This window comes from Cucurbita pepo, chromosome 3, assembly GCF_057944985.1.
Source record: "Cucurbita pepo subsp. pepo isolate OVF chromosome 3, ASM5794498v1, whole genome shotgun sequence".
In the NCBI taxonomy this organism is placed as follows: domain Eukaryota; kingdom Viridiplantae; phylum Streptophyta; class Magnoliopsida; order Cucurbitales; family Cucurbitaceae; genus Cucurbita; species Cucurbita pepo.
In genome coordinates this window covers 3,533,852-3,559,516 of record NC_141800.1, presented here as the reverse complement: position 1 = coordinate 3,559,516, position 25,665 = coordinate 3,533,852, and the positions used below count along the sequence as shown (strand labels likewise).

At 34.5% G+C, this 25,665-nt stretch overlaps 4 protein-coding genes and 1 long non-coding RNA gene across 10 annotated transcripts; 3 read left to right on the top strand and 2 right to left on the bottom strand.

The window, feature by feature from the left end:
- Nucleotides 1-325: 325 nt before the first annotated feature.
- On the top strand, nt 326-4,831 carry LOC111789800 (transcription factor GTE9). 6 transcript variants are annotated; one of them, XM_023670492.2, is made up of 11 exons: nt 326-682; nt 1,037-2,387; nt 2,475-2,529; nt 2,620-2,760; nt 3,018-3,088; nt 3,213-3,285; nt 3,720-3,797; nt 3,893-4,008; nt 4,125-4,191; nt 4,282-4,412; nt 4,498-4,831. In XM_023670492.2, exons 2-11 carry the CDS (start codon nt 1,134-1,136, stop codon nt 4,765-4,767), a joined length of 2,256 nt encoding a protein of 751 aa, XP_023526260.2. In that variant the 5' UTR covers nt 326-682; nt 1,037-1,133; the 3' UTR covers nt 4,768-4,831. The 6 variants fall into 6 exon arrangements, with proteins under 6 accessions (XP_023526260.2, XP_023526261.2, XP_086978286.1 ...); XM_023670493.2 differs by having other exon boundaries at nt 1,005-2,387; XM_087122160.1 differs by having other exon boundaries at nt 959-2,387; nt 2,481-2,529; nt 3,021-3,088.
- An 861-nt stretch (nt 4,832-5,692) lies between these two features.
- LOC111789799 (TLC domain-containing protein At5g14285) lies at nt 5,693-7,543 on the top strand. The gene is made up of 2 exons (XM_023670490.2): nt 5,693-6,558; nt 6,637-7,543. The coding sequence occupies exons 1-2, from the start codon at nt 5,825-5,827 to the stop codon at nt 6,701-6,703; spliced, it is 801 nt and encodes a 266-aa protein (XP_023526258.2). The 5' UTR covers nt 5,693-5,824; the 3' UTR covers nt 6,704-7,543.
- On the bottom strand, nt 7,079-11,207 carry LOC111789798 (lysine histidine transporter 1). Its single transcript, XM_023670489.2, has 8 exons — nt 10,981-11,207; nt 9,010-9,167; nt 8,545-8,928; nt 8,065-8,458; nt 7,845-7,950; nt 7,671-7,762; nt 7,475-7,543; nt 7,079-7,372 (listed from the first exon to the last, which is right to left on the bottom strand). The coding sequence occupies exons 1-8, from the start codon at nt 11,029-11,031 to the stop codon at nt 7,274-7,276; spliced, it is 1,353 nt and encodes a 450-aa protein (XP_023526257.2). The 5' UTR covers nt 11,032-11,207; the 3' UTR covers nt 7,079-7,273.
- Nucleotides 11,208-16,500: 5,293 nt separating this feature from the next.
- On the bottom strand, nt 16,501-17,823 carry LOC111791443 (uncharacterized). The gene is made up of 2 exons (XR_002814644.2): nt 17,341-17,823; nt 16,501-16,754 (listed from the first exon to the last, which is right to left on the bottom strand). It is a non-coding gene; the product is annotated as an uncharacterized LOC111791443 (long non-coding RNA).
- Nucleotides 17,824-18,326: 503 nt separating this feature from the next.
- Nucleotides 18,327-23,978, top strand: LOC111791033 (AUGMIN subunit 6). The gene is made up of 13 exons (XM_023672211.2): nt 18,327-18,682; nt 18,787-18,843; nt 18,981-19,075; nt 19,326-19,476; nt 19,811-19,936; nt 20,055-20,211; nt 20,873-20,933; nt 21,017-21,296; nt 21,703-21,828; nt 22,227-22,388; nt 22,471-22,720; nt 22,816-23,271; nt 23,361-23,978. The coding sequence occupies exons 1-13, from the start codon at nt 18,467-18,469 to the stop codon at nt 23,399-23,401; spliced, it is 2,178 nt and encodes a 725-aa protein (XP_023527979.2). The 5' UTR covers nt 18,327-18,466; the 3' UTR covers nt 23,402-23,978.
- Nucleotides 23,979-25,665: the final 1,687 nt, after the last annotated feature.

Sequence of the window (25,665 nt, the reverse complement as noted above, 5' to 3'; positions counted from 1 at the left end):
TTTAAATAATTTTTAAAACTTAGTTTGAAAAAATGTGTAATAAATAAATAAATAAGTTGGTCGTTGAGGGAATGACATGTTCATAAGCTTTTTATTGACACGTCAGATTTTTCAGTTCCGTATCGAATTTATATTTATTTTAAAACCAATCAAATTCCCCCGTCGCCTACTTTTCTAACCGGGTGGCAGAAGTTAAAAAAACCCTCCCTCCCAACTGCAATCCACATCCAACGGTCACGATCAACCAATTCACCCACTGGCGGCTTCAATCTTAGCCGTCCAATTCCCTAGATACCGTGTGGAAATCGTGGGCTTTGCGTCTTAGCATAGTAGACTAGAGAGTGAGGGCGTCTCTCTCTCTCTCTCTCTCTCTCTCTCTAGGTCTTCGACGCGGTTTGCTCTTCTTTTCTTTTCTTCTCTTCAATCTTCGATTTCCTCTTCGATTGTCGTTGTTTTGCTGCAAGTTTTCAGGGATTCGAGGTTTGGATGTTCTGTTTACACTCTCTGCTTGTGTTTGAAGTTCGATTTGAAGTTGTGGGATTCAGTGGCGGCTTCTGATCTACGCTTCTGAATTGGGGTTTTCTCGGTTCTTCAGTTGTTGGGGGGTTGTTCTTGCGATTCAGACAGTGTGAGAGGTTTTGTTGTGTGGAGCTATTGACCTAGGAAGCTTGTGAGGCTACTGGTAAATCATCTAGGGTTCTTTTTTTTCATTGGCCGTTTGTATATGGTCAAATCTAGGGGGGATTTTGTTGTACTTGGTTAATTTGTAAAGACAAGAGTATTGGCTTTGGATCTACTTGCTTTCTCTCGGCGTAATTTATTTGTACTATTGACTTATAATAGTTTTAAAATTGTGTTTTTCTGGCTTGATTTGCTTTTATGATTTTTCTTATGTTACTATTGTCTTTTGTGGTTTTAATCGTGAGTTAATGAACAAAAGTGTTGATATTGAGTGCAGCTGAGTGGGAAGCAATTTTCGATCTTGGTGTTTTCACGTTCTTCAGGGTTTAGCCTGAATGGTTTGGCGTGTTTGCAGTGGAGGTGCCTGATCACGCCCGTGTTCAATTAGTCTGCATTCTTGAAGAACCAGAATTGCTCCAAGGCGCTTCCGAAGCAGCTCGTGGTTCATATAAATGGATATGAGGACGGAAAAGAATATTAGATACCCGGAAAGATACTATGGTAGTAGTTCCTTTCGCACTGCTGGTGAATCAGAGGGCTCTGGAAGCTCAGGAAGAATTGATCCTGAGATTGCTGTTTCGGAAGTTTCTAGCACGCCGATGAGAAGATGTATGAGTTTTAATTCTGATAGGCGTGAAGGGTTGCGAGTCCGAACCCAAGTTCTTCCCTTGACAAGCCTGTTGCAATCCGAGAGGAAGGACTTGGTTTACAGGTTGAGAAATGAACTGGAACAGATTCAAACCCTCAGAAAGAAAGTAGAATTGCTTAGAACAAATAGTTTTACAGTCTCATCTTCGAGTGATATTCTTAGTTGTAGCAATGTGCGCGATGGGCCATCAGCTGAACACATTAAAAATACCTCAAATTTGTCTTCGGGGCAACGAAAGAAATCTAATGTTCTGAGCCATAAGAAAGGGCAAGGATGCAGTCGGGTTGCTTCGGGTAAAGTTGGGTCTACCGTGCAAGCATCTGTTTCCAACACCGCAACCACTACTTCAGCGATTTTGATGAAACAGTGTGAACAACTTTTGAAAAGAGTAATGTCACACCAGTATGGCTGGGTATTTAACACTCCTGTTGATGTGGTGAAGTTAAATCTCCCTGATTATTTCACAATTATCAAGCACCCAATGGATTTGGGAACTGTGAAAACTAAGTTATCTTCTGGAGCATACTCAAGTCCACTGGATTTTCTTGCTGATGTGAGGCTCACTTTCACCAATGCAATGACATACAACCCTCCTGGCAATGATGTGCACGTCATGGCTGATGTTCTTAACTCATTTTTTGATATGAGATGGAAAGCTATTGAGAAAAAGCTTCCAAAAATGGATGGTCATGCATTGCCAACTAAATCTAGACCTCGAGAAGATGTTGAGACTGTTAAGCAAGTACCTCCAAAAAAGATGAAAGTTGCTTCTAGGCCTCAAGAAATTACACCCATACCCGCCAAGCGTGTAATGACAGACGAAGAAAAGCTAAATCTGGGGAGAGAGCTGGAGTTGATGTTAGGAGAATTTCCCCTGCATATAATTAACTTCTTGAGAGAGCATAGCTCTGGTGGAAGGGAATGTGGAGAAGATGAATTTGAGATTGATATTGATGATCTCAGCGATGATACACTTTTTAAATTGCGGAATCTTCTAGATGATCATTGTCAGGAGAAACAAAAGAATAATGCCAGTGCTGAACCGTGTGTGATTGAGGTATTAATACCAATTCGACAATTGTGTTATATTGTAATCTATCTATGTATTTGACTGCTTTTGTTTTAAATAACTTATTACTTTCAGTTGCAGATGTTGAATGACTCTGGAGTAAGCAACTCATCAATGCAACCATCCAAAGGTCTTGGGGCCTACCTCGATTTCACTATGAGTACTAGCGACACGCTTCTCATATAGTTCTTTATTTTATTTTCTTCCATTTCAATATTAGGGAGTGGGCCAATTGATGAGGATGTGAATGTTGGTGGACATGAAGCTCCTGTTTCAAGCGGTGCTCCTATGGAGATAGATAAAAACGCTATGGATGCTATCCTTAGGAACAGAAAATGTACGAGCCCAAGGAATTCACAAGGTTAGTACAGTTTACTTTTTCTATCTTGTATTGGTACTCTGTTGTGGCATGTTATCATCGCCGTTTTGCACGATAAAAATATTATACCAGTTATAACTACATAATATAGCTATTAACAACACAAAGATTCCTTAATAATAGGAATCGAACCTAAAGATCCATATGTTACTCGTGTTGATAAATGAGTGGAATATCATCATTAATGTGTAACCTTTTTGTTATCTGACCTATTCATTGACAATCTCGTTTATTATCAGCAGATTCAGACTCTTCTAGTTCTGAAAATGAATCCGAGTGTGATAAAGCTCCAATTCATGTGCACGAGCTGGTATTTTATTGATTATTGTTTTAGCCTCAAATGGATGGCTTCTAGAAAATTTGCATTCGGGCTTTGCTTGTATTGTTAAATGGATGTCAGAGGTGGTTGATTTTTCTCTTTGGACTATCGACAGGTTCCAGAAACAATTGGCTCTGCAGGTCTAGTAATTGAAACGACAACCTCGGGCGGACCATTTGAAAGGAATCGTGGGTGTTCTTATCCTTCCTTCATCTTTTCCTCATAAAGAAATTGGATTATGCGATACCCATCTTTATCTTCATGAATTGAGTAACTCTTTGCTGGCTGAGCAAATATTAAATGTGTTCATGCTGTGTTTTTGTACTAGATATATTTTAGCATCGTGTTTGGTTCATGCCTTTTAAGTTCTGATTGAATCCCCTCCTGACAAATTCGTACTTTGTTTGGATTATTCAACACATTTGTGTTCTTTAAACGTTATCCGGTAAAAAGAAGCATGCCGGTATGAGCATGCCTCTATTGATTCATGTTGTGTGTCTTTTATAATTTAAATCTTAATCGTTGTCTCTATTGATTCATGTTCTTGATACCATTCTTCGGAAATTTTGTTTTATATTGTTATTGAAGCATTTGCTTTGCAACTTATGCTATTTACTCTCAGAATCTGAAGGTGGCTATGAACAACTTGAGCAGACTTCCGGCAAGCCCAGTTCTACCGAGTCAGACTGCAATCAGGATGGTGAGTTGAAGTGTGGCATGCCTATCATACTCCAAAAGACGAGAATGACCCCTGTTTTGAGTACATTCCTGTTAATTCTTTTATCAACATTGCAGGTAACTACGCTGCATCTGAGAAGCCGGTGTCCCCCGAGCGGCTTTTTCGGGCTGCTCTGCTTAAAAACCGATTTGTTGACACAATTTTAAGAGCTAAAGAAAAGACGATGGCACAGGTTGGTTCAAAACATGGCCTACTTGTTTAACATCCTACTACTTTTTATGGATTTTGCAATGAGAGATTGCGAGTTTTGATCTGGATGGTGTGCGTTTTGATCTTGTCCGAGATCAGGGCGACAAGGGCGATCCTGAGAAGTTGAGACAGGAGAGGGAGGAGCTGGAGCAGGAGCAAAGGAAAGGTAGTTGGACAGAATCGTCAATTTGATTGACTTTGTTCCAGTGATTGAGATCAGTGTGTGTTATTAACACTCTTTGTACGTGAAATTTAGAAAAAGCTCGACTACTAGCAGAAGCAAAGGCTGCACGCGATGCACAAAGACGAGCCGAAGCCGAAGCTGCAGCCGAAGCTAAACGAAAGAGGGAACTCGATAGAGAAGCAGCACGACAGGCATTGCTCCAGGTAAGTTACACAATCAATCCAAGTTCAGATCAGTAGTCACCCGAAACTCCATAGTTTTTACTCGTTTACTCGAATATAATGCCAGATTGAGAAAACCGTTACAATAGATGAGAACTCCCAATTCCTGGAAGACTTGGAGATGCTTAGAACCGCTCATACCGAACCCCTGCCGAGCTCGGTGGATGAGACAAGCCCCGATCACTCACAAGACGGTCTGGGCAGTTTCAAATTTGTAGGGAGCAATCCTTTAGAACAACTCGGGTTATTCATTAAAGCAGACGAAGAGGACGAAGAAAACGAGCCAAATTATATCTCGAACTCTATAAAAGATGTAGAAGAAGGTGAAATTGATTAGAGGATAAAATAGTGTGATGTTGAATTCAATGGTAGAATTGAATAATCAATCCCTTTTGACTGAAGATAGAAACTGGTGTGTTCCTCCCAGTCCTGATCATTGGTTATATTTATTTAGACGAATACGATAGAAGATAGGAGGGGGCGGGCGGGCGTTCATATGACCAGATATCCCGGCCAATCCGTATTATCCAATCCAAACCATAAAGGGTTATATTGGGACCGACCATTCGGGATTCTGATTTTCTGGGGGGTCATGATTGATAATAGGTTAGTTATATTTATCAAATCATACAAATGGGTCTGTGAAAACAACTCGAATTCATAAAAGGTTCTTTTTTTTTTCTTTCTTTTTTGTCTCAAAAAACTGATTAATTAATTCAAATAGTTTCTCCTCTTGAATTTAGGGTTTTTAGTGAAGTATTAGTTTTGAAAATTTAAAAACTAAATAAATATTAAATTCAAATTTTATGAATTTAAAATATATTTTAATGAAAACTTCGGATTATAAATTTGTGAAACGGTATTATTTTCTCGGCATTTTAAACCCTAAACCCTAAAAAAATGGTTTGAATTTCTATACTTACAGGTTGGTCCGATTAATACAATATAATAGTTCAGGTATGTCATATAAAATAATTAGAGGTTTGAATTTCTATACGTATAATAATAATAATAATAATAATAATAATAATAATAATAATAGTGAATACATATGGGAAAAAATAAAATAATTTCCTTTTTTATTTTCCTTAAAATATATAATTTCCTTTTTTTTTTTTTTTTTTTTTTTTTACATAAATCATAAATACGGAAAACTTTTTGAGTGGCTGTCTATTTGATTCTCCCAAAAAAGGGGGGCAAAAATGTTTGGATCTTCGTGTTTATTTATTGGGCTTTCAATCTCTCCCATCCAAATTCCCAAATTCCCATCTCGCTTTTTCGATTTTGATTTTCCCCAAAACCCGATCCCTTCCCTCCCTCCCTCCCTTTTCAATTTTCCCGATCGCCGGATTGCTTCCGTCTCCGATCCCGATCACCGGCCGCAACGGGTTTCAATGGAAACCCATCTCAACCCTCTCCCTTTCTTCTTCTCCATCTTCTTTACCATTTATATCATTGCTTATTTCCTATTGTTTCGTAATTGGAGCCCTATGATCCGACCTGAAGCTGCGAGTTGCGCGATCTCCTTCGCTCATGGCACCCCCGCCGTGATCTTAGCTTCCAAAGCTATTCTCGCCGATGTCGCTCGCGGTTTTGCCTCATCCAATACCGATTTTCAAAACTCCGTCCTCGATTACAGCATCGCCTACTTTCTCATGGATCTGTTGCACTATCTCATCTTCTTCCCTGCAGATTTGCTCTTCATTGCCCATCATTTGGTCACTCTCTTTGTCTTCGTCACTTGCCGTTACCTCGTCTCTTATGGCGCTTATGCGATTCTTGTCCTTCTCATTCTCGCTGAGATCACTAGCTTTTGCCAGAACGCTTGGACGCTCGCAAGAGCCAGAAGAGCTGATGTTGAGTTCGCTGATAGAGTATACAATCTTCTATCTCCTCCATTTTATGTGCTGTATTCGATCGTCAGGGGATTTGTTGGGCCTTACTTTCTTTACAAAATGGGTGAGTTCTTCTTCAATGGAGGAGCTGAGACTGTGATTCCTAAGTGGGTTTGGATGTCTTGGATTTTTGTTGTTGCTGCTGCCATTTCTGTGAGTATTTTGTGGATTACAAATCTCTGGATTGAATTATACAGAGAAAGAAGCAGCAAATTAGAGAAGAAGAAGGCAAGGTAGGAGAAAGCAATTTGGCTTTCTTCACTTTCTTCTTTGTTCTTACATTAGTTAGATTTTCTTATGATTAACAACAGGGAAAATGATATCAAAATTGGTGTTTCTTTCAACCCACATCTGAAGAACAGGGGGAGGAGGAGGTAGGAACCAATTGAGTTCTATTTGTTTCTGTTAGATTCATTTATCATTCACACAACAAAAAAGGGTGTCAAAATCTGAGAAGTTTTGTGGTTTTTGTTTCATCATCCCTCATTTGGATATATGATCTTTGTTCTTGTTCTTCAATGACTTATTATTGTTCTTTCCATGTAGCTTACACACACACACACATATATATATATATATACACACACCCTGTGAATTCCTGTGTTATTTCAGTATGATATGATTTAGACACATTTTGTTGCCCTTTTGAACTATAGAAATAGGCAAGAAATGGCCAAAAAAGTGACAAAATGGAGGGTTCTCATGCCTGTTTGTTGCTTTGTGTCTGATAAACAAGAGGGAAATGAATGCAAGTAAATAGAAGCAAAGCTTTTATATTGTGATTGTGTATGAAGAGTCAAAGAATTGACAGTGTAAATCCCTCGCCAAGATAGTTTGAATGCTAAGATTCTCTCTAATCTTCAGCTAAAAGTGACACTTTATCACTCTACAAACATACTTCTAGACACTATTATCATCTGCTTCATTCTGTATCAGTTGATGGGTAATTTATGAGTAGAAATGGTAGTTCTTGGCTTGAAGTATGATATTCCTTAGTCCTCCAATGGGTGATATTACTGTAAGAAGCACTCCGAGTACGATGCATATCTGAAACCAAACATGAACGGAGAATGTTAGCTTCACTTGAATTTGAAAGGATTTATGTAAAGAATCTGATCAAATGAAAGCAGTGTCTAAGAAGAACTTTACCCAGTTAGTCCACCAAGATAAGCCAAACTTTTTGGGTTTGTATATGACGAGCCATATGACACAGGGAAGCTGAGAAGGCAAAATGAAATGAGAAGGATCAGCAGGCAAGTATTGTATAACTTCATGAAAAATTCTTTAGGTGGTCTTGTTTTTCATGTTCTTGGACTGAGATATTGAGTTAGAAGCTGTAGCTTACAAAAAATGTTGTAGGGGCAAAGGCGAATCCTCCGAAGAATCCGAGTAGCCCACCGAAGAAAGGGAAGGTAATTCCTATGAACATGGTAAGTCCTGCAAGGATAAAACGATTAGTAGTAGCTCTATTCAAATTGAGCGAGTTATAAGTTGAATAATGAGTACATTGGTTGCTTACCGACATAAACGTTACGAGCAACGAATCGAAGCATAAAACTAGGCGTGAAATGTAGTTTCTTCACCAATAAAGTTTCTATCATGTCGAACACTGGCATTGCATATATCTGCAGTCATATGAACAATTATGTTTCGTTTGATTCGTCGTGCAACTACCCCTTTGATCCGTTCATACAGATTGTAGAAGATACTAAGATGTTGACATCGTTTGAGAAGTTTACCTGGTAACTTCCTATAACATGGATGACAACAAACATGTTAGCCATGGCAATAAGCCACGCAGGTTTCTCTAGTGATAGCAGAATGTTGTCTTTGACAGTATTTCCAAACGTCCAGTATCCGATCAAAGCAACAGGGAAGTAGCACAGAGCGACGATTATATACGCGACGACGACTCCTTTCCACATGGCTTTTTTCGAGGGCTTCTCCGGTGTAGACGGGATTGTTGCTTGGATTTCCAGCACGACGTTGTGGCCTGCATATGCAAAAGCCACATCTCCAAGAGCATTCAAAAAGTTAAAAACTGTCCCTGATGTAGTGGTAGCTTTGTATCCATACTGCACATCTGGTTGAACACCCTTAGCAACAGAAGTTGTCCAAGCAATCGTTGAATATCTGCAAATCAATCAACAATTCAAGGTCAGTTTCTGCTATATATCTTGTATAGCTTTCACATATAGCAAGCAGTTAGCATATCATACGTCAAGGACATAACAGCTGCAGCCAACGAGACGCTAGAGATGGAGTTGAAGTTGGGGAGGTGGGAGATTACGAAATGAATCGAGGCGAAGATCATGATAAAGTAAGTTAATTTGATATTCTTGCAGCTCGGGCACACGATGTCGTGGAACTTTTTCAGTGAATGACCGCCGGTGACCATATAAACTATGTTGGTACCAACTTCAACAATCAATTGCTGAGGCACCACTATGTAAAGGCCTAATTTCTCACCAAATGCATGTTGACCAAGCTCATGGTACCTATCAAATCTCTTCCCGGGAACCATTTCATGCATCTCCACCATTTGCCATAATGTGTATAAAGTGACGATCCATGACAATACCAACACAGCCACACCAGGACCCCTGCAAGTTCAAATTTGTTAGATCGATGTCGATCAGAGTTCAAATTGATATGAACTTGTTTTCGAAAACCGAGCTCATTACCATCCAAGGTTTGACATGGCATATGGAAGACTAAGGACACCAGCACCAACCATGGCGGTGACATTGTGGAAGGTAGAATACCACCATTTTGCATTCCTTGACGAAGTAATTGGAAGCCACTCATCTATTTTCTTTTGTTCCTTCGTCTTTTCGACTCCCTATCAATCAACAAAAAGGGAAAAACATCTCAATGGCAGGCATAAATAAGTGCAAGCAATCAAAAAGTAATATTATTATAATCTTAGGGGATCGAGGTAGATTAAAGTAATGATTAAACCATAATATGGGTTACTTTTTTATCTCCACGTACTTTTGAAATGGGTATCAAAAAAGTTCTTTTTGAGTGTTTTATGATCCAAATTTGACAATCTAACATTGATTGGAGAGAGTAACGAAACATTTCTTATAAACGTATGGAAACTTCTCTCTGATGATACGTAACAAGCTAAAGAGGACAATATTTACTAGCGATAGACTTGAGCTGTTACACATCATCGCTCGAGAATTGGACCGACAGGCGGTTTAGCAAAGTCTTTTAAGGTCAATATTGTTAACTCATCCCTTTAAAGCCATTCAAATATGTGGACAAAATGGGCACAACGTGACACCATCCATCAAAGTCAAAGTCCACAAGTGGCCAGTTTTCTCACACCTAGACAGAGTATTAAAGAAGAGAGCAAAAAGAAAATCTAGATTTCATACAATTTGAAGTAGAAACCAGAGCTGTTGCTGTTCCCAACAGGACAAAAGAAAGTGGGGGCACAGCTCCATGTTTCTGAATGATTTTTACGTGTAGAACCTCGACTTTTAAGCAATTCAAAGCGGATTTAAAGGTGATTTTGAACCTAACGAACCTCCCATTGCTAGTAGATATTGTATTGTCCTCTTTGAACTTTCGAAATTTCGCTCAAAGTTTTTAAAACGCGTCTAGTAGGATAAGTTTCTACACCCTTATAAAAAAAAATGTTCTTGGGATCTCACAATCCAACCCTCTTGAGGCCCAGCGAGCACACAGCTTGGTATCTGGCTCTGATACCATTCGTAACCGCTCAAGCCCGGCCCACCGCTAGCAGATATTATCTTTTTTGGGCTTTCACTTTCGAGCTTCTCTTCAAGATTTTTAAAACACCTCTCCTAGGGAGAGATTTCCACACCCTTATAAGCAATATTTCATTCCCCTCTTCAACCATATGAGATCTCGTAATCTACCCTCCTTGGGCCCGGCGTCCTCGTTGGCACACTACTCAATATCTAGCTTTAATACCATTTGTAACAGCCCAACCCAAACCTACCGCTAATAGATATTGTCATTTTTGGACTTTCACTTTCAAACTTTCCCTCAACGTTTAACGTGTTTGTTAGGGAGAAGTTTCCACGCTTTATAAAGAATGTTTCATCCTACTCTAAACCAACGTGTCATATTCTCATCGTTCTTGGGTGCATTCCAACAAAAGTCAGCTTAAACACTTTCTAGGAAGAATCCTCATGAATCTTTTTTTCCTTTTTTGTTTCAAATTACAAACCATTTTCAACCTAAAATAATCTCCTAACATGGAACCCAACCTCCTTTGTTCAAGTTGTGCAATAGAACATGAACAAAACCAAGAAAATGATCACGTTCCCAGAACCCAACAACGAAATGCACAAAAAAAAAAAAAAGAACAAATGAATACACCAACACCAACCTAACTCAATCGATTAAAACACCGTAGTTAAAAGTTCGAATCCATTAGAATCAATCAGAGTATAGTTAAAAAATGGAATTCAAATGGAAGAACAACAGATCGTTCATAAATGGATTACAGAATCATGAACTTCGCACATATAACAAACTATCAAATCAACGATTAAGATTCAGTAGAACAAATTCCTAACCACGAAATTTCCCCAAACTAAAACAGAACAAAATCCTCAACGAGTTTCGATTCAATCCGATCATCAATTGAAAAACAAAGAGAAAGAGAAACAAACATTGTCGTTGCCGTCAGCATTCCATGTTCTTGGCGGAGCTTCAGTTCCCATCAATGGCGAAAACCTAAAAAACTGAACAAGAAATCGCAACGAAGACGAAGAAGAAGAAATGAACAAAAATCACAGAAAGCTCTGATTTCTCCATAACATGGAAATGGAGACGCCGTATTTAAAGAAAAAGAGGGACTAAAGGGCTGCAAGTTTCAAAGTGAAGGATCGTATCATCCATTGATTTTGATTTCGATTTTTTTTTTTTTTTTTAAATTTTCTACAATTATTTAATTTCCTTTTCTTTGGAACCCAGCTAGAATTTTCGTTCACACCAATTTTTTTGAAGTCAATTTTCAAATTTTGCTGTTTTTTAAACTCAAATAATTATATTTTTATTGGAATTTTTTCTTTTTTGGTTTGAAAATTATAATCACAGCTCATATTTAAGTACTCTAATTAATCCCATTAAAAAAAAAAACAACAAATTTATTATATATCCTAATCCATTTTGTTACTATTATAACTCGATAAGAATATATCTAAAAGATGATATCTGTAACTTTTTTTATTATAATATAACTCAATCGATAAGATATCTGTAATTTTTAATTTTTTTTATTAGAATATAACTGAGTCGTCTACAAGATATCTGTATTCTTTTTATTAGAATATATCTGAGTCACAACATATCTGTAATTTTCTTATTAGAATATAATTGAGTGGACAAGATATCTGTCATTTATTTATTAGAATATAAGAGTCGAGATATCTGTAATTTTTTTTATTATTATTAGAATATAACTGAGTCGACAAGGTATCTGTAATTTTTTTTATTAGAATATAACATAGTTGACAAAATATATGTAATTTCTTATTAGAATATGTCTGAATCGAAAAGATATCTGTAATTTTTTATTAGAATATAACTGAATCGACAAGATATCTGTAATTTTTTTTATTAGAATATAATTGAATCGACAAGATATCTGTAATTTTTTTGTTAGAATATAACTGAGTTGACAGGATATCTGTACTTTTTTTTATTAGAATATAACTCAGTCGATAAGATATCTGTAATTTTTTTTATTTCTATTGATTCGTTTCAATAATTAACATCATTTTCTGTATTTAAAATAATTATTCAATATATTTTATTAATAATTTAAAAGAATATTTAAAAAATTTAGTGATTCAAGGAATTTTTTCTCTTTGAATTTTGTTGAATCGAATTAGATAAAAATTTATCTTATTACCAATTTTAATTTATTATTAATTTTTTAAAAGAAAAATTACTTATAATATAATTATATGTAGCTATCTTTATTATAATTTTATAATTATTTATTTTCTAAAAAAAATTACTTATAATATAATTATAATTATTTATTTTCTAACGGCTCTTTAAAATAAATTTTTAAAAATTTTAAATATAAATTTTCAATTTAAAAATTTGAATGTTAAATGGAAAATTTGAAAATAAATAAATAAATAGATATTTTATTAATTTAATTGAGTTTATTCGTCTAAAAAAATATATATTTATTGTTTTTTAAATTATTTTAAAAATAATTTTAAATGGGAGAGGGCATTTATGTCCATGTGAATGGAAATAAATTCTTGGTCCCACCCGGTCAGGCTGCCCGCTCTCCTATTTATTTTGAAATATTAACATATAATTATTAATTTATAATAAGATAAATACAACTTAACATATAATTATTAATTTATGATAAGATAAATACAGCTTTAATTTAATTTATAAATTATTTTGAAGTTACCAAAATAGACCCAAATAGTCTGGAAATTAGGTTTGCCAAAAAAAATATTTTAATTTTTGAATAATTTTCATACCAAACTGCCAATTACAGACTGAACCAACATGGAATATAGCATAAAGTTTTTTTTAAATAATTTAATGTAAATAAAATTTAAATAGGTAAAAATAAATGCGTTACAAATTTTATTTAATTCATTTAACATAAAGTAATAATACAAATTTTATAAATATTTAAAACGGCGAGGATATCGGTTATATCTAACGGGCAAAAGCGGACAATATATGCTAGCAGTGGGCTTGAGATATTACTGTCGGGTTGTTTTTTTTTTTAATTATTAAAAAAATCATACTTATCCACAATTAAAATTTCGTAAAATTCAAATATCAAATATTTAAAAGTTACAACTCATCACTAATATGGATTACAAATGTTAATTATTTTTTAACTTTTTTTAAATTAGGATAAGATTGAGTTGGATTGAATTGTAACCTTATTCACGGGTTGATTGGGTTGACCTGATCCAAAAAAAAGTCAACCCTCAAATCGAACCAAATTTTTTTAATTTCCGAGTTGATTGGGTTGACCTGATCCAAAAAAGGTCAACCCTCAAATCGAATTAAATTTTTTTATTTCAAAAAATTAAACCGAACCCAAATCTAACCCAACCAACCTTTATGGTTTGGATTATATAGCGTTATTTGGTCGGATTATCGAGTTATATAAATACCCTTATTTCTAATTTTAAAATGAAATATTTAAATTTAAATGAATTCATTTCGAAAATATTAGGGTTTTAATTATTATAAAGTTTATTTTATGATTTTATTATTTAACTTCTTTTTTAAATAAAGGAAGAGGAAGTTTACAATTTAATTAATTATTATCATTAAATATTAATTTACATAAAATGTGGTAATTTATTATCATTAAAACCTTGACTCATTAATGCGTTGGCCACATATGACGAGACTTGTGGAATTATTTTAATATTTTTTTTAGAACGGAAATAATCAATCCGTTGACGTAACAACCGTTGACTTGTACAGTCGTGTAAATCAAAATTGCATGACACCATGAAAATTAAATAAATGAGTCAATTATAATATATAATAGGAATATTTTAAATCATTTCAACCTTAATATAAAAATATATATTTATCCTAAAATAATATTATATTATGACACGTCCCTTCAATATTTAAATAAATATTTATATTTTTATCGACTGAATTATGTTTGAACTTCATTATAAAGACAAAAAATAATAATAATAATAATAATTAATATATATATATATATATTTTTTAGCGGAAAATTTTTATTTTTTATCTATAAAAAGTTACGATTAAAGGATTAAATATGGACCTATTGCAAATGTATATATTACCAATTTATATATATATATATATATATATAGTTGGGTCGATTTTTTTTTACTTGTTTTAAAATCCTAATTTTGTTCTCGATTTTGAACTTTACTGGTAAAGTTTCACGCTCGAGATTAATCCGGATTCAACACCTTATGGCTCGGATTTTTCTACTGCATGGTCATGTTATTTACTCCTTGATTCTAAGAGTGGAAGCTATCCCATAGACCAACATGAGTTTGTCTTTACTCGCATAATTCTTAAGAAAATTCTCGGGAAAGTCAATTAATATAAAATTGTTCCAAGCAAAACACATTTATTTTTTATTTATTAGAAAGTGGTTAAAAAGCATATATGGCGAAGAAATGGATAATAATTTTTAAAGTAATAAATAATTTGTGAGATTAAAAATTAAAATTAAAATTTTAAAAATTTAGCATAATTAGTTTAAAGTTAGGGATATTATATAATTTTACCATTTAAAAAAATAATAAAAAGAAGAGGAAAAAAACAAACATAATTGTATGAACAGCCTTGTCCATTGGCTTCATCTGACCATTCACACAACAAACAAGGATATTAAATTAAATAATAATTAACTTTAATTAAACATGAGCATAATAAAACAAAATCAATTTTTAAAAAATAATGCAAATTTATATAAATTAAATATTTTCAAGCAAAATAATAATAATAATAATAAATAAATATATATATATATATATATATATATATATATATATCTTAATTTACACCATAATCTTTAGGTCCTTTTATGGAAAGATGACAATATTTATTAACTTACTGTATGAAATTCGTCGTCACGACTCATTAAGAAAATTTTATTTTCTTCAGATAACATGCCCAAGTGACGATGTACGCATACGTTAATAAAACAATAATTTTATTATTTTTATTATTATTTTTAAATATTGAATGACCAAACTATAATTACTTAAAAGATAAAAGATCACATGATATGTTTAGTATTATTTAAGTATGAGCCAAATTACGAGTCTCTAAAAGAATTTCTTCGTATCCTTCCTAAACTTTATGAAATTTCACAAACGTCTTGATTTTTAAATTTTTTTTTCTTTATTTTAGGTTCATACATGATTTTAATAATTTATTTATTTAAATAGGTTGTTCACATGTTCCTTTAATAATGAATTGGACTTAATTTTGTTAATTTTCTTCAATGACTTGTATTTTCGTAATCGAATTGAATTCTATATAAAATATTGACTTTATTTATATGGACATAATTTTAATTAACTCTTTAGGATTATAGAAGTATTAAATAGGATTTTGCCACCATACCTCTAATTTATTAATTTATATATTTAAAGAATTAAAAAGAACAGTTTTATTTATTATTATTTATTTTTTTAATTTTGAAAAGAGGATTGATTTGATAAGTACTTGTGGGCTCCAAAATATGAACAAAAAACGCCTCTTTGACTTTTTTGGTTACAATGTTGACTTTGAATTCTCTTTTGAATGTCCCTATGGATAACCTTTTTAATTTCTTAAACAAATCAATAAATTTATATTTTAATATTAAATAGCCATGGGGATTGTATCTTTTAGGGATAAATTACTCAATTTTTTTAAAAAAATATTTAAGCCATTAATTCAAAATTTTAGAAATAAATTAGTGTTAGACCAAAAAAAAAAAAAAAAAAAAAACTATAGTGTTTCTTAATTATATATATATATATATATATATATATATATATATATATATATATATATATATATATATATATATATATAATCATTTTTTAGAAATTGCCATTTTCCCATCGTTATTAGCATTTAATTTGTTTGAAACATAAGAAATTACTTCGTAATTCACCGGACTTGTTTTTGTTTCTTTCTACTAACTACTTATATGATCTTCATACAAAAAAGCAGATGAATTCCAAAAGTACCCTTAATTAATTTTGGGACAAGAAAGTTGACTTGTCATTATCAACTATTTGGTTGAGAATGCAACCTCTTGAAGCATCGACCACGCCTAACTAGGTGGTAAAAATGTAATTCTGACTTCTTTTAGAAATGTGGAATATGAAATCATCTAGTGGGACATAAAAAGTTCGGTACGGCAATCAAAATTTTGATCTCCAAAACATATAAAAAAAACACTTATACTACTTTTCTACCTCAAGTTCACTATTTTCAATGTCGGCCTCTAACTTATTTGGTTTAAATTCATGTTTGTATTGATATACTAATAGACATATTCGAAGCCACATCAGGTGTCAAGTGATGATCGTGACGATTGTGATGATCACATCAGGTGTCAAGTGATGATCGTGACGATTGTGATGATCACGATAGGTTCATCAACTACAAATACTTTATACCAAATACAAACAAAGTTGAAAGCTCAAACCTAAAATGGAATAAATTTGTAAGATTACGATCATATATAGAGTTTAAACCAACCTTCTTGTTCTGATTCAACTAAAGATGCGCAGTAAAGTAGAAGTTATTGTGTACTTTTGACAATAAGATGATTGCTTACACATCTTAAATGACTTGTTTCTGTTGTAAGCTTTTGCTTGTTCTTGCTTCCATCATGATTTCAGAAGATTGACTTCGACTTTTCAACTCTCTTCTTTGTTTTTTTGTTCTGCACAAGGATAAAGATAATAACAAGATTAATCAATTCTATTCCACTTGTGGTGTTTGAATATGCTTGCAGAAACTAACAGAAAGTAGACATCAAAATGGACTTTGAAGACAACAGTGATGAAAACAGGGAGAAAAATGTGATTGCAAGAAAGATCACGGATGAGACTTGCTAGTCATTGATGTCGATCACTCATTCCATTTAGTCTATACATTTACTCTTAAAAATTTCACAACGTGATTTATTTTATTCATTTTCAATTTGTCCTGAAAACGAAGATTTGCACTTCTCGAATCCGAAAAGCATCCAAATCATAGTTATTCCAACCTCGATCAGAGATTCTGAATGAGTTCGCATCGAATTTCATTCCACTTACATAGAGAGTACGAGAACCTTAGACAATCAAATTCCACAAAACAAAATGCGGTTCAATGCATGCTTGAAGAAGAAGAAGAATACGCGACATTCCAGAAACAGAATAATACGAATCTATGGAAAGAGGAAGTTCAATCTAAACATTACATACAGTGAACAATAGAGAAATGGAGAAAAATGAACAAGATGACGTCAACGAAGATGACGATACCTGGATTACTCGACGGAGAAGAAATCGAAGCAGCATAGTTGTTGAGATGGAGACTGGAGAATCGAAGCTTCCATTGTTGGGTACTGGTGGAAGAGAAAAAGAGATGCGTCTGAGCCCTGAGGGACAGCAAATGGATTAGGGCTTGAGGTCAAACCAGAACGGTGATTACGGGTTTCAAATTGGGCTTGGGCTTACAAATTGGGCTTGAGCTTACAAATTGGGCTTGGGCTTTTAAATGGGATTATATGGCCCAAATAATGGCCCATTTTGAAAAAACAAACAATAACATATAGACAAAATTTGAGATAATACCGACTACATTTAAACGACATCGTTTTTCCACAGTGTCAAGAAGACAACTTGGGCGCACGTTAGCATCGCCTCTCCCATAATTTCAAAAAGAAATTCATTCAAAGTCTCGTTTATTTCCCGGGTCCACACACACTTTATTTAATCACAAAACCACCCACCAACTTTCTCCAATTCACATAACCGCCCCAAACTTTTTCAAATTTGGGCAACTTTCACAATTATAGATATCATCAAGCCCCTACCATGTCAGGGCTAAACAATAAATTTAAAAGTTTTAAAATTTTAATTTTCTATTTAATAAATTATTATTGGAAAACTATAATTCTTTTCGTGCTCGATTAAATGTTCAAATATTCATTTAAGTTTTTTATTCATAATTTTAAAAATTAAGTTTACAAATTTATTTATTGTGCGGTTTAAATTTCAGTTTTAAATATTTATTTTTGTGAAATTTGTTTAATTTGAAATTATTAAATAGGGTAAAAAGAAACTATAAATTTAAAAATTTTAGAAATTTATTAAATACTTCAAATTTATTGAACAGGAAAATTAGTTTGTTATTTAATTAAAGTATAGGGACTAAAATAGCAAATTAGGAAAGTTAAAAGGACCAAAATGCAATTTAAGATTCAAATAATATTTATCTGTTTAAAAATAAAAAAAAAAAAACAAAGAAAGACCTTTCGGAATCGTGCAGATGCAAAACTGGAGAGAGAGCAGAGACGAAACCTAAGAGGAAGGAAGCAAGAAATCTAGAGAGAGAAAGAGGAACAGAAGAGAGAGAGAGAGAGAGAGGGGTTGGTTTCAGTTGGTGATGACGATGGACAGAGAGAAGGAGAGGGAGATTGAGCTCGAGTGTTCAATGTACACTAACTGTTTGCTTTTGGGCCTCGATCCGGCGGTTATCGGCGTCGGAGCTTCCAACGGCATACCACGAGTTGGCCTTTTCCGTCACTCCAATCCCAAACTCGGCGAACAGCTCCTCTACTTCATTCTATCTTCCCTCCGAGGACCGCTTCAATCCGCCAAAGTAACATTTCGTTTCATCTCTCTGTTTAATTTCGTTTCTACTGTTGTGTTCCGTTTCCAATTTCGCCCGATCTGCTGTTTTTGTTTGTTTTTGGATCTTGGTAGGATTTCGATAAGGTTTGGCCTATCTTTGATTCCGCGCAATCGAGGGACTTCCGGAAGGTATAATTTTCGATCTCGTTTTTTTTTTTTTTTTTTTCTCGTGCTCGTCAATTCTGGTATAGAGGTAATTCGAATTTCGATTTTAACTTTACTTTTCGGATTAATTTAGGTTACTAGTTGGTGAAATATTTTTTTAGGTCGTGCAAGGGATCATCAGTGAGCTTGAATCTCAAGGTGCATTACCCAGGAGTAATTCGAGGGTTTCGTCTCTAGCCACGTGCTGTGGACCGAGGTCAGTTGATGATGCTACTCATTGTGATATATCGTTTAGAATTTCCAGCTCTGCTGAATAGTTTCTCGTGAGTTCATTGGGTATAGAGTCAATTGTGGAACGATTTTGCTACTCAGACACTGCTTATAGCTTTAGTAGGCATGTTGGAGAAATGATTCTAAAATTTGCCTCATACTTTCAACCCAGTTTGGGATAACATTCATATGAACAAACAAATAGAGATTCACTCGAGTTGGATAATTGTGTGCAGGTTTGTTGAACTGTTGTGGCAACTTTCCCTGCATGCATTGCGGGAGGTTCACAGACGCACGTTTGCTGCTGATGTTGCATCTAACCCACTTCCTGCACCGTTGACAGATGTAGCGTTTTCACACGCTGCTACATTACTTCCTGTGACGAAGGTAGTTGTTAGTTAGTCATCAGATAACTGTTTCATTCCCCAGTTTAATTAATAACCAAATAATGAACTATAACTCTGCATTCTTCCATGCACGACGGCTGACGAATTATTTGTCATGTATATATAAGTTGTCACTTAAGAAGTGGCATTTTAGTAACATTATGAAACAGTGTGTTTACGTGCCTGTAGCTCAATGAAACAGTGAGGTTAACCCATCATCTCACGATAAATAACTTTTCTGTCTGTCTTTCTGTCCTTGGTCTTTCCCTTTTGTTGATTCCTAATTATTTGATTGGTACTTGCAAACATTTATTTAATCTCTTTGTCCCAAGTAGGCTAGAATTGCACTTGAAAGAAGAAAGTTTCTGAAGAATGCTGAAACAGCTGTGCAACGACAAGCCATGTGGTCTAATTTGGCTCATGAAATGACCGCCGAGTTTCGTGGCCTCTGTGCTGAAGAGGTGTTCATATTTTCCTCAGAAACTTATAGCTATCCTTATTAAGATACTTTTGGCGTTCATGATTGTTGCCTCATCATTCTTCTTTCTTTCCTCTTTGTTTGGGAATCATGGATGCCAGGCCTATCTGCAGCAAGAGCTAGAAAAACTACATGATCTGAGGAACAAAGTAAAATTGGAAGGGGAGCTATGGGATGACCTTGTATCAAGTTCAAGTCAAAACTCACATCTAGTTTCAAAGGCAACTCGTTTGTGGGAGTCTATATTGGCACGCAAAAGTTAGTTTAAAGTTTTCGTGCTTGCACAACAATTTTGGTCTTTGAACTCTTGAGCTACGTTGTAGTTTTTTTTCTTCAATCAGGTTATATATTTTATGTTTAGTTTTCTAATATAATTTAATTGAATAAGATCACTACTTCACATTGAAGGAATAAGGGCTCCATGGATAAACGTTCCAGTAGTTAATATCTTTTCAAACTTGCTCTTTATTCTCTGGATGGCCAATTCATGTAAACGTTCCAGTAGTTAGTATCTCATTTTTAGGTCTTCACAGCTCCTGTGATTGGTTATCGTGGCTGCCATTGAATCTTGACTCGCCAATCTGCTTCTTTGAGTAATTGGACTTAGGAAAACATCTTTGTTCCTTTTGTGTGAGAAGCTGCAAATTTATGTTAGATCACTTTGGTTGTTATTATTATTATTATTTTGCATGAATCCTTTTGCCTGGAAATCCTTTTGCTTGGAAATCCTTTACCGTATCATTTCCCCCTTCCAGTACATGGAAAAATGAACTTTTTGGTGAAGATCAAATATCTGAACTTTATTAGTTTAGCTCGTAGATTATTATTTTCGTTGTTGAATTTTATTTGACAATCACTATTGAAGTCAGGTTGCTCAATTTTCTCTCTCTAACTCAATATATATCTCGATGATGTACAGGTCAACATGAAGTTCTTGCTTCAGGTCCTATAGAGGATTTAATTGCCCACCGGGAGCATAGGTACACTGTTGTGTATTACTTGTTAGGGTATAAAGATTCGATACCATATGCCAAGCTAACTTTTGTACAATATTGACCTTTAGGTATCGCATTTCTGGATCATCTCTACGTGCAGCCATGGATCAGAGCTCTCAGGTTCCTTGCATGGACGTCCTGCCTAGTCAGTCAAGTGATTTAGATTCAGTGTTTGTGGATGACAAAGATCAGAGTGACAGGTCAAATGCCAGTTCACAAATAAGTGATGATTCAGTATCATGGATGGATGATAGGAGTGGAAGAGTCCATCCCACTGTTGATGTTGCCGAAATCATTAGGCGTTGGACTCATGCTTTACAGCGTATTCATAAACAGTCGCTCCATCTGGTATGCTTTATTAGTTCTTTAAAAAAAATTGCAAGCATTTGAATGATTAGTTTAACTTTACAAAATCTGAACCTTTGGGAATGGATTACATGTCTATGAGTCTTAGTTTTCTCACCACTTTCCTCATTTTATTTCTATGAGTTCATTTGATTGGTTTAGCAAATGCTTTTCTTGCAACATGCTGCATTATTTTGAACGTGTAGCTCCATGTCACAGTAGAATACGAAGGATCTTCCCTGTATGCATGATATAGCGAACTTATATTTTTATATTTCACTTCTTGGGAGATTTAACATTTTTCTCCTGTTTGGTTATTTTCTGGACCAACTTTTAGGCTATAGCTCAAATGTATTTATGTATTTCCCTGATTGGGAGATTTAGAAGTATTTCATGAGCTGATTTGTAGGCAAAAGCAAATGATGGAGAAGGTCCTGAAATTCTACGCGGTGCACATGATGGTGGTACAAGTGGCCATGCTGAGTCTTTGGCAGCAACTCTTGCTGAACATCAACAACACCTGGCAAGCTTGCAGGTTTTCATCAAATACCCTTTTGTAATTGTGATCAAACAACATTTGTGTCTTTCTAAAGTACCGTTTTTTTTTTCATGATGGGTGCAATGATGGCTTAATAAGGCTTAGTTCCAAATTGTTGTATTCTTCAAAATAATCGATTCAAATGAACCAAGTGTATTGGTAAATTTCAGTATTCAAGTGAAAATTTCAGCATTCAGGATTCTAAGGCTGGTTATGTATGGTCCTTAAGAGTCTGGTACTAGAATTTGTGTGTATGTGAATCTTTTTTTCTCGTTGGTTTCTGTGTTCTACATGTAATCCTGGCTTTAAAACTTTGCCTGTTTGTAGGGGGCTATACCAAGGTCTGTTCATGTGGGATGTTTTCTTATCTTTGACGTCAATGTTTGTACGTGCAGGTGCTCATCAACCAATTGAAGGAAGTTGCTCCTGGAATACAAAAATCCATATCAGAGTGTACCGAAAAAGTGAACAATATATCATTAAATCTACCTCCAGCGACCAAACATCCTGTTCGATCTATGTCACCTATGCAAGCACAGACTAGTGGACGGACATCGGTAATTGTTAAGATGCTGTTTATGAATCCGAAGTGATTCAATCTGCTGAACAATGTTTTCCCTGTTTTTCTGAATTATTCAGGTTAGTAGTAGTGATGAGGTTTCTGAGGTGACTTCAAAAATGTCTTCTGTTCAACTGGACAAGATGTCTGCCAGTCCTACTTTAAAGCTCCCTCAATTGTTTAGTTTGACACCAAACTCTTCTGGAAAAACGGGAAATATGCAAAAGCGACACAATTTGGCATCTCAAACCAGCCAAATAGAAAATTCATATGAAAACAAATCTCCTGACCAGCCTTCTTCAAATGATCATATAAATAACCTACCACAAGGTTTGGCTGAATACATCTCATTTTAACTTCAACGATAGGTTAAACTTTTCAGCTCATCTTGTTCATCTATGTTCTATCTACATTTTCTTCAACAGATACAGAGACTTCTTATGTCCAGAATTTAAAGAGATCAGTCAGAGAAGCTGCTCTTTTGATGAAATACAGCAATTCAGAAGCATCACGAGAATGTTCTTCTGATGGAAGTGCAGAGCACTTTTTTGTTCCACTTTCAGGAACTGGATTTGCTCATTTAGGCCCAGATAGTAAACAAGCTTCCACGAGGAGTGGAAGGTTGTCTGTTCCTGAGAGTCCTGCTTGTGACTTCAATAATGGAATCGATTTCAATGAATTTACTGGTGCATTGAATGATCTGGATTCTCTTAATGATTTTGACGAATTAAATGGATTTCTTTCCTCTGCTCGTTCAAATTCTGCAACTTCTGATGGTCGAAAGTTATTTTTCGACAACGATGAAGCTCAGGATCAAGTATTCTCACCACCTTTGCTGTTGGACTCATCACTTTTAGCAGATTCTTACGAAGATCTACTTGGTAAGTTATCTAGGTCAGAGCATCCCAGTTTAGAATTGAATGCGTGTTCTTTCTAAAAAAATGTTGATGCCATTCTGATTCCTTTTCAGCTCCGCTGTCTGAAACTGAAACTGCAATGATGGACCATTAAGTTGAAATTTCAGCAGCTTTTCATTCCTCAGTTTGAGATTTTTCACATCTCAACACTCGTTCCACGCGGTGCATACATCAGTTTACCTCGTCGTCCCAGCTTCACACAGTGGATGGATATTCTTGTTATTTTTGTGGTAGCCATGTGCCAACTGAGTACTATGCTATTAATGGATCACACATATCTTCAAGCCTAGCAAAGAATTCAAATATTTTCGGCTGTCCACGATCGGGACAGTCATTCAGATTGCTATGGTATTTAATCCTTTTTCTCGATTGGTTTTCTGTGATGGGTTTTCAACAGCTTCCAATCCCATTGACCTCAGTCTAACGTGAGCTTAAGCGAGTTCTTCAAAGTGGTAAGCCATTCAAACATTGGGCTAAAATACTAAATTCGGATCAAAGCTCGGGATCGGTAGCCTTTTGTATCTATTGTTTGATTTAAACATTAGCACTAATTGACAAGTTCATTTATATATTTGCTGATTTGTATTTTATTACCTGAATTGGTAGCGTTGTTAATGTACCTCAGAACGATCTGTACATTCCCCTACAGAATTGTGTTCCTGATTTGTTCATCTTTCAGCTGGCTTGTTCCTTCACGTGCATCTGTTTTGGCCTGATCCAGATTCGAGCCGAACTTGGAACTCGTCTCACGGGTAAGCCCTATAGACCCAACAACATAGCTCCCATCAAATTTTCATATCACATCATGTGCATTTAGGATTGGTAGTTTACTATGTTAATATGATGATTGCTGAGCTGACCAGTGAAATAGACAGATTCCTTAGCATTTTGTATGTCTTACGATTGTTGAGCTGACTTTACGATTTAAGAAGTTGCATGCGTAGAAAAAGTAGAAGCAGCCATTTATGAAAAGATGGCATTTGGAAGTTGACAGAATTAAGGAAAGCATATATGCGTTAAGTTGAATTGAAAAATTCAAAGTAACGTGTAAACAGCGTTTGAGAGCTTTTCTTTCCTTATTTATTTATTCCAATTAGAGATGTCATCTTTTCATAAATGTTCGTTTATACTTACCCCTAAAGGAGCGAAAACCCGTTTAAATGATATATGTGGGAGGGAGTGAGGAGATATTTTTACCCATTAACTAAATGTGGATGGGCGTGAGGAATATTCTCCGTCTCTGACCTCGCCCAAATCTCTATCGTGCCTCACTTTGTGTGTATTTATTTATTTCTCTTTCTTTTTACGGAGTAAATAAATATTCTTTTTAAAGTGTGGACAACCACGTTGCAATTTTGGAATTTTAGCTTTTATCGCTTGTGAACGAAAAGTTCTTGGTGAGGGATTTGATCTTTATGGAAGTAAATGGGAGATTTTGCAAGAATAAAGGTTAAAATAGGAGACGAAGACAGTAACAGGGACTAGAAGGCTTCTTCGTCCTTCGTCCCCCACCTCTGCCTCGTAGACACCTCTAATTCCTTTATATTATCGTGCAAGTTTAAATTTTAAAATATTTGATTTAAATCTTGTTTGACACATGCAGTAATTTTTCTTTTAATTTTTTTTTCCGTCTCCAATATTTATACTGGATAATTAGTATATTCATTATAATATTTTTACATTTAAATTATTAGATTTAGTTTAAATGAGTATTAATAATGTTAAGCAATTAAAATTATTTTAGAAATATCTTTGAAAAAAAAGCACATATATTTATTACGTAATTATGGCTTAATTACATTATAAATAAAATGAAAAGAAAAATTTATCACAAAATATTTACCAAAATTATTATGGAGATTTTTATTTTTAGTTAAAATTTTATCGTTGAATTTGAATGAAATATTTATAATGAACAGTCAATGGCAAATTTCAATTGACTTTGGTCAAATTCAAATTGTCAATTTTTTTAATTTTTCATTTAATTTAAATCAAAGTTTAATTGAATAATACCATCTTAATTTAAAATGGTATAATTTTAAAAAGGGGAAAACGTGTATTAAAAATAATTTTTATAATTCAAATTGAAATTATTTTATTTTATTTATATTTTATGTGTCACAATTTCTCATAGGTGAGCTGTCACTTCTTTGTTGCAACCCCCCTAGCTCAATAGTTGATTGATTACCTGATAACCCGACGTCGTTTCAACCCTCTCCCATATTTGTCCCGGTTCCATCACATGTGACATGGCAAGTTTGTACAGCTCATTTCCTAGCTGGCACAGCAATAGATCTGTGACAACGCCTTATAAAAGCAAAAATATAAATAAAATATATTTATTTAATTATTAAAGTT

Excerpts from the sequence above, each read along its gene's own strand:
- LOC111789800 (XM_023670492.2), top strand. The coding sequence starts at position 1,134 with ATGGATATGAGGACGGAAAAGAATATTAGATACCCGGAAAGATACTAT. Across the intron at positions 2,388-2,474 it reads CTGAACCGTGTGTGATTGAG|TTGCAGATGTTGAATGACTC; the intron begins GTATTAATACCA and ends TATTACTTTCAG. Across the intron at positions 4,009-4,124 it reads AAGAAAAGACGATGGCACAG|GGCGACAAGGGCGATCCTGA; the intron begins GTTGGTTCAAAA and ends GTCCGAGATCAG.
- LOC111789799 (XM_023670490.2), top strand. The coding sequence starts at position 5,825 with ATGGAAACCCATCTCAACCCTCTCCCTTTCTTCTTCTCCATCTTCTTT. Across the intron at positions 6,559-6,636 it reads TTAGAGAAGAAGAAGGCAAG|GGAAAATGATATCAAAATTG; the intron begins GTAGGAGAAAGC and ends GATTAACAACAG.
- LOC111789798 (XM_023670489.2), bottom strand. The coding sequence starts at position 11,031 with ATGGGAACTGAAGCTCCGCCAAGAACATGGAATGCTGACGGCAACGAC. Across the intron at positions 9,168-10,980 it reads ATGCTGACGGCAACGACAAT|GGAGTCGAAAAGACGAAGGA; the intron begins GTTTGTTTCTCT and ends GTTGATTGATAG. Across the intron at positions 7,544-7,670 it reads TTGCCCCTACAACATTTTTT|CTTCCCTGTGTCATATGGCT; the intron begins GTAAGCTACAGC and ends TTGCCTTCTCAG.
- LOC111791033 (XM_023672211.2), top strand. The coding sequence starts at position 18,467 with ATGACGATGGACAGAGAGAAGGAGAGGGAGATTGAGCTCGAGTGTTCA. Across the intron at positions 19,477-19,810 it reads CATTACTTCCTGTGACGAAG|GCTAGAATTGCACTTGAAAG; the intron begins GTAGTTGTTAGT and ends TGTCCCAAGTAG. Across the intron at positions 21,297-21,702 it reads ATAAACAGTCGCTCCATCTG|GCAAAAGCAAATGATGGAGA; the intron begins GTATGCTTTATT and ends GCTGATTTGTAG.